Source organism: Pinus tabuliformis, chromosome X, assembly GCF_031772625.1.
Source record: "Pinus tabuliformis cultivar Carrire ecotype Pingquan chromosome X, CPIR1, whole genome shotgun sequence".
NCBI classification, from domain to species: Eukaryota; Viridiplantae; Streptophyta; class Pinopsida; order Pinales; family Pinaceae; genus Pinus; species Pinus tabuliformis.
The window spans coordinates 1,641,072,786-1,641,085,436 of record NC_142308.1 but is presented as its reverse complement, the minus strand read 5'-3'; the positions used below and the strand labels follow the sequence as shown (position 1 = coordinate 1,641,085,436).

General features: G+C 37.8%; 1 protein-coding gene across 5 annotated transcripts in view; it reads left to right on the top strand.

Moving 5' to 3' along the window:
* Nucleotides 1-10,315, top strand: part of PHYLLO (2-oxoglutarate decarboxylase/hydro-lyase/magnesium ion-binding protein) — a 439,001-nt gene extending 428,686 nt beyond the window's left edge. For all 5 annotated transcript variants that reach the window (XM_089447470.1, XM_089447471.1, XM_089447473.1 and 2 more), the window contains 8 exons: nt 7,121-7,264; nt 7,398-7,862; nt 8,085-8,444; nt 8,578-8,735; nt 8,902-9,009; nt 9,254-9,360; nt 9,466-9,629; nt 9,769-10,315. In XM_089447470.1, the coding sequence (XP_089303596.1) occupies nt 7,121-7,264; nt 7,398-7,862; nt 8,085-8,444; nt 8,578-8,735; nt 8,902-9,009; nt 9,254-9,360; nt 9,466-9,629 (1,506 nt within the window). In that variant the 3' untranslated portion in view covers nt 9,769-10,315. The remainder of the gene's footprint in view (nt 1-7,120; nt 7,265-7,397; nt 7,863-8,084; nt 8,445-8,577; nt 8,736-8,901; nt 9,010-9,253; nt 9,361-9,465; nt 9,630-9,768) is intronic.
* The last annotated feature ends 2,336 nt before the right edge of the window (nt 10,316-12,651 follow it).

Here is a 12,651-nt window from a genome sequence, read left to right as displayed (position 1 = left end):
AAACGGAAACTTGTTTCCGAAACGGGAAGCGAAACGAAACACGACCTCCCCAAATTTTGGAAATGGGGAAACGCGAATATATATAATAATATATAATAAATGGGGAAACGCGAATATATATAATAATATATAATAATATAATAATATAATAATATAATAATATATATATATATATATCTATATATATATATATATATTAAAAATATTTAAAAATTATTATTATATATATGTGCAATCATAAAGCATGAATGATACATTTACATTATATGATTATAATTTATTACATTTAAACATTAAGATTAAATTTACATCACATTTACTCATGAGTCATGAATGATCACATAATGAAAATAAAAATATAGGAAAATCCAAAATCAGCCTTTATTTATATTAGTATATGAGGCTGCAAGTACAATAAAGACTATAAGGCTGCAAGAACTATAGAGACAAGTCACAAAAGACTAATCCTCATCATAACAATCCTCATCAAAAATAGAAGCAGCACAATGCTCAACAGTGGATGGTAGTGCTGAAGAAGATGATGCACCAATTCCACTATCAGATTCGGCCTCAATATTTAGGGCAGCAAGAGAGAGATCCAAATCAAGATTTTCTGCATCCACATCCCATTCTTTAGAAGGACCACTATTGTATTCTGGACCCCTACGAGATGCAAGGCGAAGGTTGGAGTGCACATAAACAAGATCCTCTGCTTTCTGTGAGCCCAACCTATTGCGCTTCACAGAATGAATAAAACCATAAGTGCTCCAACTCCTTTCTGCTGATGAAGAGCTTGCCACTTGTGAAAGAATACGAATGGCAAGGTTTTGCAAATGTACACCATTTGCTCCATGACAAATCCACCACCTAACTGGATTCATGGTGCTTCTCTCCTCCAAAGCTGATATATCTACATAATCATCTATTCCTGCAGCAAAACTGGTAAATTCCTCCTTTACCTCCCTATGTAGATGAGAAGGAAACATTCTCATAAGGGCTTTTTTCACCCCAGTAGCTACCTCTCTATCCTTATGGGGTGCCTTCCTCTTCCCATTGCTTTTAGCAATAAGCTCCTCATCATAAAATTTGGGGTTCAAAGCATGTGCTAAAGTGTGCAATGGTGTATTGAAATTGTTCCACCTATCAACAATGATTTTCTTGATCAAACCAGCAAAATGATCATCAACAAACAAAAGTTGTGGAGACTCCTACGAAATGATTTCCATAGTTTTCTCAACCATGGAATCCATGCCATCATATACCTCTCCCAAGAAAGGTTGGTCAGCGTCAGCACTCCGGAGAAGCTCAAATGCAGGGGTTGTGAACTTTAGCAAGAAATCTACCTTGCTCCACCAATCCTCATCAAGGCACAATCTACGCACCATAGATCCCCGCTCTGAATCTGCTTGTCTCCACTCAATCCAAAGTTGACTCACCACCATAGAAACTAATGCATGCTTAACCTCAACAAGGCGGCGCAACATCACGAAGTTTGAGGCATATCTTGTCTTAGCAACTTTTAACAACTCCAATTTGGAGTACTCTCGAAATATGGCCTGAGACTGTTGGTGGTTGGTGATGACTTTGATAATCTCCCTTGCCTCCCCTATGAGTTCCTTTATCCAAGAAACTTTGTTGTCGATCTCCTCTAAGATCAGATTCAGATTATGGACAATACATGGTGTCCAAAAGATGTGGTCATACCTCCCCTCAATAATTAAACCTGCAGCTTTGCAAACCGGTGCATTATCCGTAATAACTTGCACCACCTTGTTAGGCCCTATTTGTTCAATAGCTTTTATAATAACATCAGCAATGTATTGTGCATCTTTCACCTCTCCTGAGCAGTCTTCTGCCTTGATAAACATTGCTCCTTTTGGGGAAGTGGCAATGATATTTATCAATGGTCTGCGCCTCATATCTATCCAACCATCTGAGACTATGGTAACCCCAGAGCTACCAGGAAGAACGAATTGGAGCTAAAATGTCCTCCACAAGGTCCTTCTCATTTTTGAGAAGCTGGGTTCTGACTTTCTCATAGTTGGGCCCCTTGTACCCTTGAGGAGCTTTGTTAACTGCCCTTATCATATCTTGCCAGTAAGGAGAGCGAACAACATTGAATGGGATACCACATGCATAAATGCACCTAGCCACTCTAGAATCAGTTTCTTCTCTTGCTTGCACATTCACCAATCTAGCAATTCTGCTATCCTGAACTGAAGGGGATGCCCCTGGGCCTCTGGTATTTTTGGGTGCTGGTTGTTCATGTTGTTGAGTGTGACCAGCTCTCCTCTTTCTTGCTTCAACTACAATCCTTGGCTCAATGTTAGATGGAGCTTGAGTAAGCTCATCATGCCTTCTCTTAGTACCATCCGCCTCATCTTGCTCTCTTTGATATGCCCTCCTTGCCAACGGATCTGATGTTTTTGTGCAACCTGAAATCCCCTGTTCTCCTCCATGCAATAGATGCACCTTCACTCTTGGGTAGGAGCCCTTGTACGTATTATTGCAAAGATTGCATCGTCATTCCCATGAGCCACCACCTCCACATCTTTGAAGCTTCGTCACATGCCTCCAAAGAGGATAATATTCAGCCCTTGGGTTGGCCCTAGGGATTGAACTTGCAGCTGCACTTTGGCTGGAAGCCATTGCTGCAAAAATAAATTAAAAAAACAAATCTGTAAATAATAAAAACGTTTTTCATATTTTTGGCTGTATAAACCCTAGAAAAATTAAAGAAATAGTAAGAAAAAAACTAAGAAATGAATGTGGCTTACCCAAATTAATTTTCTGTGGCTGAATCTACCCTAAAATGCCAGAAAAGAGGAGAAATATGGCTGTAGCTGAGCCAAATCTGTTGCAAAAATAAATTTAAAAAACAAATCTATCAATAAAAAACGTTTTTCATATTTTTGGCTGCCTAAACCCTAGAAAAATTGAAGAAATAGTAAGAAAAAACTAAAAAAATGAATGTGGCTTACCCAAATTAATTATCTGTGGCTGAGACTACCCCGAAATGCCAGAAAAGAGAAGAGAAATATGGTTGTAGCTGAGCCAAATCTGCTGCTACTGAAATCTCCTGCTGAAATCTCTTTCTCTTGCTGCTGAAATCTCTTTCTCCTGCTGCTGAAATCTACTTTGCTCACTGCTCAAAACACCCTAGCTGAAACAACTGCCAGTCTCCAAGAGAAACGACTTGCTGAATAGTGTGATGAGAGAATGAGACAAACTGCTCTTTTATAACTTTAGAATAGGTTTCTAGAACATCCCGGAAACCTAAAAAAAATTTAAAAACAAATTAAAAAAAAAAAATTAAAAAACAACACATAAATTTGGGGAAACGTGGCTCGTACGGCCTGGAAACGCGTTTCCGGCCGTACTGCCACGTTTCTGTTTCGGGAAACGTGGCAGTACGGCCGGAAACGCGTTTCCAGGCCGTACGGTACGCGTTTCCAGGCCGTACGGTACGCGTTTCCGGGTTTCGTTTCGTTTCCCGGGAGGAAACGACCCCTAGGTCCACGTTTCCTGCAACTTAGCTTTCAGCATGTGACCATGGCAAAATCGACCCCTTGACTGAAGATGAAGGGCCAGCAAACATCAAACTCGTCTCTGCTACACACAATGAGATTCAACCTCTCTTTCTCCTTCAGAACTCATTCCTTTCAACAATATGGAGCTTGGTCACTAAAATCCTCTTTCATTCACTAAATTGATCCACTGGAATGATCTTGAAGCTGGAAATCTTCATTGGTTCCTCTAATATGTCAATAAATATGATGAACACAATATCAGAAGATAACATAAACTGATAAAACCTCTTTACCTCAATATTTTCTGCAAATCTTTTACTCCATGATAGCGCAATCGTGAAATCTGAGTAATTTCACTCTCGGAACCAACTAGCTGTCTAGTTTCAACACCGAAACTAACTATGGCGGGTAGGGTTTCTCAAACCCTAAGCTTCTCTTCCAAAAACTCTCCAAGAGCTCTTTTTCTCAAAATGTAATAGATAGAATGAGGAGAGGTCCCCTCATTTCCCTTTTTATAACTCATTTACATTTTCCCTCCAATAAAAATTAAAAGCATTTTTCCTTTCTTTATTTAATAAAGTGACTTGATACTCTTTAAGGATGAGGTAGGGCATCCAAGATAAGAGTAGTCGTAGAGGACCGATATTCTTTGAGGATAGGCTATCCAAGATAAGAACAGTCCTGGAAGGACATACTCTGTGAACACCCTGATGGGGTATGTGCCTTGAGAGACAATGATGATTGTGTCTATAAATCGTTCGTCTTGCCAGCATTGTGCTCTGATCTTGTGGAGAGATAGAGCTACTAGTCAAGGCCTTGCTATGTGACAATGCTGGTTGGTATGATGCTAAACAGATGGGTTACCAATCTAACTCTTCGTATGAGATCTCTTCAGATTGAGAATGTCCTTGTACCATTTATGAATACCTCCCTATAGGGAGTGTTGAAAAATGTGTAACTAGGTTCGGTCTTCATAAATATGAAATGTACTTTTGATTCTTGTATATTGTAAAATGAAATAAAAATTATTATTGTTATTTTTGGAGCATGGGTTTCATGTTCAATGTCTTTTATTTTAGAGTTCAAGCACCCATTGAGTGCTTCTAGGGTTTGTCCTAGGTCAAGAAGTCAAAAGAGTCATTGTCATATGTTGAAGACCCCATCGAGCACATTGTAACTTGTAAAAAGAATTATTTTTGTATTTAAAAGTGTCAAAATACCCTCCAAGACCAAGTCAGCCTAGCAGCTGAGAAGTCGGCCTATTTTAAGTAGCCACGTCCACCTTAGAAGCCAACATAAAGGAGAGAACTCGACCTCCTTTGGACAAACATTCACTTTTCATCATCTAAGCAAAGGAGAGGCACAAGAAGGCTAGTGAAGAAGGAAGGTTTTGGGCTACTTCTCTCTCACATTTTCGAAGAAGGAAGGCTAGGGTTTACTGGTTCAAGGTCGAAATTCTCAAGTTGCAGGAATAGGATCAAAGTTGCTTGAAGAAGAGCCTAATAGGTCACCTACTAGCCCTATTACCCACCATTTTGTGGGTGATATCCCTAGGAGAAATTTTTTCTCCAAGATGTTCCTCAATCGACAGCCAACAGCCCCTTGCAGCCACCAACTAGCTTGTTGTGCCACTTCTTTGCCACTTGAGCCAGCCATGTGGTCCCTCACCCATCTACCATGATCATATGTTTGAAGGTGGGCCTCCCGGACCTTAAAGTATGCCTTGTCATTTGGTAATTGAGTATTGTAGTTTGCTTATCATGGACACTTCTGGGCATGGATTAATAGGGGGATTTGGCGGAAAGAATGGACTAGGTCTGTGCTCTTGTCCCCTAGACCCCTTTTGGATGTTAACCTTGGATTCTAGTCCTGTGGGATCTCTTTTACTGACCCTTCGGCTTTAGGGATGATATTACATGGGAAACTCCAATTTTGGTTGTGTGGTCTCGCTGCCTCATCCATATGTATTACTCCCCTTCCACTCATTATAACCGCATTCATCATTTTTCCCACCTTGGTCCACATTCCAACACTGGAACCACATAGGGTTAGCTTTTCCCTTCCCCTTGCCCACTACTAGGTCTGGCCTAGAATGATGCCCCTGAGGTTGATGCAGCTGAAAAGAAAAGTAAAAGCATAATTGGCCACATTCAATAAGAAAATGTACTACAAAGTCCAAACTCTCTTAGTAGAGATTAATGAAGAAGGGAAAATCATATTAGAACCAAAATCAATCGTGGAAACAAGGATTAAGTAGTTGAGGAATCAAGCAATTACTAATTACCTCATCAAATGGAAGAACCTACCAGTGGAAGAGGTGACATGGGAAGATATGTTGTTCATGCAAAAGCACCCATAGATAGTCAAGTGTTGAGGACAACACTTATTTGAAGGGTCGGGGCATGTTAATCCCTATGTAAGTGTCATGTTAACCCTAAAACCCCTTATTAAGCCATAGATATTTAGTGATTACATTTCTCTTGTTGTATTGTTATGTAGGCGAGAATCTTTCATGGACCCATTTTCTTATAATTATACAGTTTCTCTCCTCTATATATAGTAAGGAAACTTAGTCCTAGGATCATCAAATCTTGTCTTATACATTGTATTCATTATAAAAGGAGGTTCCCCCCTATAAGTGGACTGTAATTATTGGTCCCTTATCATTTTTAAAGTGCAAAGTTCATAATACTTTAAGCAAGTTTGCACTTAAGACTGCATCATATTGAAATTTGATACCCTATGCATCTGCCTTTCTTGAATTTTAAATTTGGACATTTTATAGCAAGTGGCATAGCAGAGTTTTGGAACCACTCACCATATAAATTAGACTGTTGACACAATAATGACCAATGTTAATTTTGTAAATATAGTTACATACCTAACAAAATGCTCCTCTATGCAATGGATAGGAGTATTACATATACAGTTTTCTATATGTAAAGTTACCTGCACTCACTCATGTTTTAAGTAAGCACGTACTTAATAATCATCATATTGGTACTGTGTTCATCTAATTTTCTTGCAGTTTAGAAGAGTGGCCCAACTTTTAGTGGACACAAAAATTTAAATTTGGGCACTTCATAGTAAGTGGCAGAGCAGGGTTTTGGAGGTTCTCAACATATCCATTAGACTGTTGACAGAATACTGACCAATGTTAAGTTTGTAAACATAGGTAGGGTTATCCAATTTATAAAGTTAATGTAACTTTAGGCTAGTAAATAAAGCACGTGGATTAATCAAATTTATTAGATATTAAGACATTTTAGTATACTTTTGGGAGTTATGTCGTTATGTCCAAATCTTTGTACATATAGTTATCTCCTGTAACAGAATAATCATCTCACGTTGTGCACAAATTGTCTTCAAACATTTTAGTCAACAACTCTGAATGGCCTCTGCATGTTAGTGAACTGAATAATGTTGCCCTATATGTTGGAAATATTTCAATAATTCACACAATGCATACTATATCATCCCTGTATAATAAATGTAGTATTTTGTTGTTAGGGAACAAAATGAGTTGATTTTTTATTTGTGTTACCTGTATTGGCTGATTCCATTGATTTATGTGTCTTGTTCTCTTGCAGGAACCTGTGAAGTTTCCAGAAGACATTTTAAGGTTCTGTAAGGAAAGCGATCTATTCATAGCACTGGATGAGACTGTTGCTGACATTGCAGACCAATCCCTTGACAGGCTTTCCATCTTTGCACATCCTAAAGTTGTTGCCACTGTAAGGAAACTGATAGTTTTATCATCATTAAGAACATGGCAAACAGAAACAACAAATCCAATTTTGTCTCTTGCATCCACTATAATATCTGTTGATTTTATTGTTGTGAATAGACAGACTTTTGTCTTTTCAGGTTATTAAACCAAGTCGGTTAGGTGGTTTTGAACGTGCAGCACTTGTAGCCAAGTGGGCACAAAAACATGGGATGATGGCTGTGATCAGTGCAGCATTTGAAAGCAGTGTTAGTTTGGCTGCCTATGCTCAGTTTGCTCATTATATTGACAACAAAAATTTGGAAGCAGTTAGAACAAGTGGTAAACAAGACACTACAGTGGTTTCCCATGGTCTCGGAACATATAGTTGGCTTTGTGACGATGTCATTAAAAAAAGACTTCAATTCCAAGTGTATCCAAAATGTGACAGGATTGAAGTGGATGTCGATGATGCTACAGCAATTCTTCAAAATATAGAAGTTAATCCTGATACTGTCAAGCCGATCTGTGTTGAAGCTAAGATTAACATGTATACAATTACAGTCAATTACAAGGAGACATGGTTCTCTTTTCATGTAATGGACACTGGGATAAACAACCAAAATGTGAGTTATTTTCCTTTTGATTCTTTGGAGGGACAAACCAGGTCATTGTTAATGTCATGGTTGTACAGAAATAGAGGTAGTTCTGGTACAAAATTAAAATATTTTCTAGACAAATAGACACTACATTTTCAAACTCCACATAATGACAATCTAATTCTGTGAAGATGGCATCCTTACTCTATGTCTAATGTATAATTTAATTGAATGTTCTGGTGGCTGAAGGGCAATATCCAGGACAAGACAGTACTCTTCCTCCATGGTTTCCTTGGCACTGGCAACGATTGGCTTCCCCTTATGCAAGCTTTATCCATCTCTGCAAGATGTATTTCAATTGATCTTCCGGGACATGGAAAAACACATGTGCAGAAAAGTTCTACCATCCAAAACAATGGAAATGCACAAAACATACCTTTTGCAATTGATGACCAGGATAAAATAGGAGGCATAGATTTTTCAATAGAAGTCCTTGCAAAAGTTCTTTGTGGCCTTATATGTCAAATTACTCATGAAAAGGTTGTCCTTGTTGGATACTCAATGGGAGCAAGAATTGCATTGTACATGGCTTTGAAGTTCAATAAGCAGGTATCTGATGATTTTCCTTATGTTCTTTTTCAGTCCGATTGTATATCGAATTTCCTTGTTAAACGATTAAACCTCGTGAATTATTCTATGCCATGTTCTTCCCTAACTGAACATTTTTCTCTTTGTTACAAAGATTGCTGCTGCTGCACTTATATCTGGAAGTCCAGGACTGCAAGACCCTTACATGAGAATGACCAGGTCTGCCCAAGATGATGCTTTGGCGGAATCACTTCTTAGTGGGGGTTTACATCCTTTTGTTGAAATGTGGTATAAAAGAGAAACATGGGAAAGGTGTGTAAGTTATTCCCTGAAAAGGATATCTCCTTTTCCCTCAACATCTGCATCTTTATATGCACATTATATTTTATTATACATCCCCAATACAAGCACAAAGTCGCATATTTCTATTATATAAAGGCCAACTCATGATACTTGTGCTTTTAATGATGCCATACAGCTTAAGGCTTCACCCATATTTTGAAAAAGTAAGACAAGAACGCTTCAAACATGACAACATCAAAGAACTAGCGAAGGCATTGACCTCATTGAGCATTGGCCGCCAACCGTAAGATCTTTTTGCCCCCCTGCTAATCCTTTGATGAGCAATTTGCTGTAGCAAAGATACAATACAAATATTAAAGGGGACCAACAATTACAGAAGAACTGTTAAGGGAAGGAATCAGAGAGATGGAAATCAAAAAATGCTCCACATAATTATTTGATGGTAGAACTATTTTTTATTTGAATTGGACTGTTGTGATTCATTAACACTTCATAACAGTAATGTATGTTGCACTGAAATGTGTCAGGTCTCTATGGCATGAATTGAGTCGTTGTGAAAGGCCCCTTCTTGTAATTGTAGGAAAGAAGGATAGCAAATTCAAGAAAATTGCTCAGCAAATGTGTAACTGTAAAGGTATGGCAGAATTTGACTCTTAGCAAGTTCCAATCATTTCTCTACTGTTTGAGAATTACATCAGTTCAGTGTAGAAGTTCATGGATTTTATTGAAAATGGCACAGTTGACCAACCAAAACATGAAGAAGAAGGGACTAATCAGACACAACAGATCACAGTGCTGGAGGTCGATGATTCTGGTCATGCTGTGCACTTAGAGAATCCACTACCTGTAATCAACGCAATCCGAAAGTTTATGATGAGGACACTTACTGCAGCCCAGGATTAGGTACTTACACTTGTTTATCATGATTATCCATGCTGTGGCTGAAAATTTATCCTTTCGTCAACTCTCACAAAGTTGTTGGACAGTTGAGAAGACAACTTCCCCACCCTCGTTCCTTTCTAATCCCTTTTCATTGGCACAGCATATATGAGGAGATAATTGATGATAGATTGGTGTAATCAAAGAAAGTTGGGAATAATTCAACCACATGCAGTAGTGTATCATTCTCTTTCTTCTGCGGTAGACATACTGGAGAAGCTGCTCCCTCCATGGCAGGTGGAATCCGTTCCCAGTGCAGGGTTTTGGTACAAATATCTGTTTTGTCTGTTTGACAATAAAATGGCACCAGAAATGGTGTTGTCTTTCGGTTCGGTAGGCCACACACGTCATTTACGTAAATTAATCTGTGCAAGCTACGCTTATTAGTACTGCATCAGTGATTGGTGAAAGTTCCGACATAATAATACACATTTTTTGGGACACGTGAAACCAACCATAGGATTATTTTTATAAAAAACCGAAATTCTAATTTTATCTCTTTATTAGAAAAATGAAAAAGGAGCTTCTAAAACTACTCAATATTTATTGCAGAAATATAAGAAGAAAATTTGAAACCACATCGCTTAAAGAGTGTTTTAATCTTTGTGATATCTATGGAGAGAGAAGGCTGATCAAGGATTTAAATTAAAGTGTGTGTCTCTTTATTATCATAAATAAGAGTTTCACTTTTTTAATATCATTTTTACGTTGTAAAACGCTTTCCTTTCCAAATTATATGATCTTCTGTCGATTTCCGGTTCGCTCAGGGTTGTCTCATGTATCAGATACCATGGATTCAATCTAGGGTATCCATGTCTAGAGAAGCTGGCATTTCTCTCTAATGGTATGTCTAATTTGACCCCGTGGATGTCGCCAACGATTGAATACTGTTGACATCATCATGTATCTGTTCAATCATGGTTACTCAGTTTTCTTCTGCCCTCCTTGTTCATTCGCGTTGCTTTGTCTTATACACTTAGCTCCAATGTATGTATGAAATGTCCATGCCTAAAAGTGCCTTTGTTTAGTCTAATTTTTTGCCATGTTGAAGAATTGCTCTACAGATTGACACATATTTCTTGAACCTCCAATGTTCCAGTGGTAACCAATCTCTGTGTCAAAAGAATATCATTCTCTTATCAACTACATAATTCCCATTTTGTTCTCACCTACTCAATCAATGATGAGTGTAGGTGGAGCTTCAAGCATCATTAGCACACTACTAGTTCGTTGTTGATGAATTACCTTCATCTTCGCATGCTCTATTTCGTGTTCTTTTTCCAATTAGGATCCAATACAAGCTTCTTGTGGAAGGAGGTCACAGAAAATAGGTGCAACGTCCTATGATTCAACTGTCATTAAGCACATACATGATAGTATTCACACCTCCTAGTTGATCTTTCAAATCTATACTAGCATCAACTCTGAATGTGATAGATTGAGGATGGCAGATGTGATAATCCATTGCCTCTATTAAATTGGACTCTAGATGAATCTTATTTTATGAAAAGCAATTTGAATTATTGCTATGTTGTCAACACTATATTTGAACTCGATCTGGATTCATGGAAATAAAGGAGAATCAATCAGATGAGAAGTCTCTATATGAAATAGATGACTATGCTTAAATTTTTAGTTGGGCCATGAGGAAACCAATATTGTCACAGCCAATTTCTGTCCAAAATATCATGATTTATATGAATTCGTCCATGGAAAAAGATGTTGCTATGCTTTGGCCGCATTGTATGTGCATAGACATCTTCATGTGGACGTCCTTGGTATTTTAACAAAGATTCCGTTGGTTGATTTAATATTATTGTTCTGCCCGCATATAAACATACAGTAATAAATAGATATATTATATTTCAATTAATATTGTTTTGTATTATTAATATTGTTTAGGATTATGGAACACCGTATGCACATCATTGTTTGATTAGTTATGCGTTCGGTAGCATCTTTACAAATTGCTTTGGATTTTGTTATCACAGATTTAATTTTAATTCATAAATCACAAAACAGGAAAGAGTTTCTCCACATTGATGCCTTCGATAAAAATTTTGATTTAGTTGAAGCTTTTATTGCCAAAATTCTTACGTAATTCAAAAATATTGTGGTTAGTAAGACTACTATAATTTTTGTTGGACATTCTTTTATATCTTGGTGTATTGCATTTGGAGGTTATCTTGGTGTATTGTATTAGAACCTGTGGAAACAAATGATTTAGGACAAGTGAAAATTGCCTCATCCGCCAAAGTTGGCAATTGGGTTTGGGTCAATGCCAAACAGTATCGGGGCATTTTAAAACAAATGTTAGCCTATCTAAAATGGGAGCAGACAAGGAAAAGATGGTCTCAAAGGGAAAGTATTCGGGCTTTTCGCAATAAGCATTCAAACAAGTCCCCTCTACAAGCATATGGCAAAAACAAGCCCACAGGAAAAGTCATTGATGATTCTGCCTTCTACAGTCCTACATCCACACCTCTCACCTGGTCATCTGATCTTTATGTGAAAGAATTGTTAAATGCAAAACATAGGTTGGAGGTTTTAGAAGCTAAAGAGCAGGAAAGAGAGCATAAAATTGATATAATAACCGCTGAAAACAAAGCTTTAGCAGAAAGAAATAAAGTTTTGAAAGAACAAGTGGCATTGCTATAGGAAGCTCTTCTGATAGGGAAGACAGAATGGCAACGCATGAAGGCGGATGTGCAAAACATAAAGAAATTTGTAATGGAAAGTACAGAGTTGGTGAATGCGAAACCATCCCAGGATAAAGGGAAAGTGGTTACCCAAATAGGCAACCATGAAGAGAAAGCAAGAGAAGAAAGGAAAGGAGATTCCACAAAAGTTTCCAAAACTTGGGCTCAAGTTATTAGCAATTCTGCTAAAAGTGAAGGTGATCCGAATTTAAACAAGAATGCAACAAATTACAGATATAACTATAAATACAGAGATGCAGCAGAAATAATACTTCATTTCATTAATG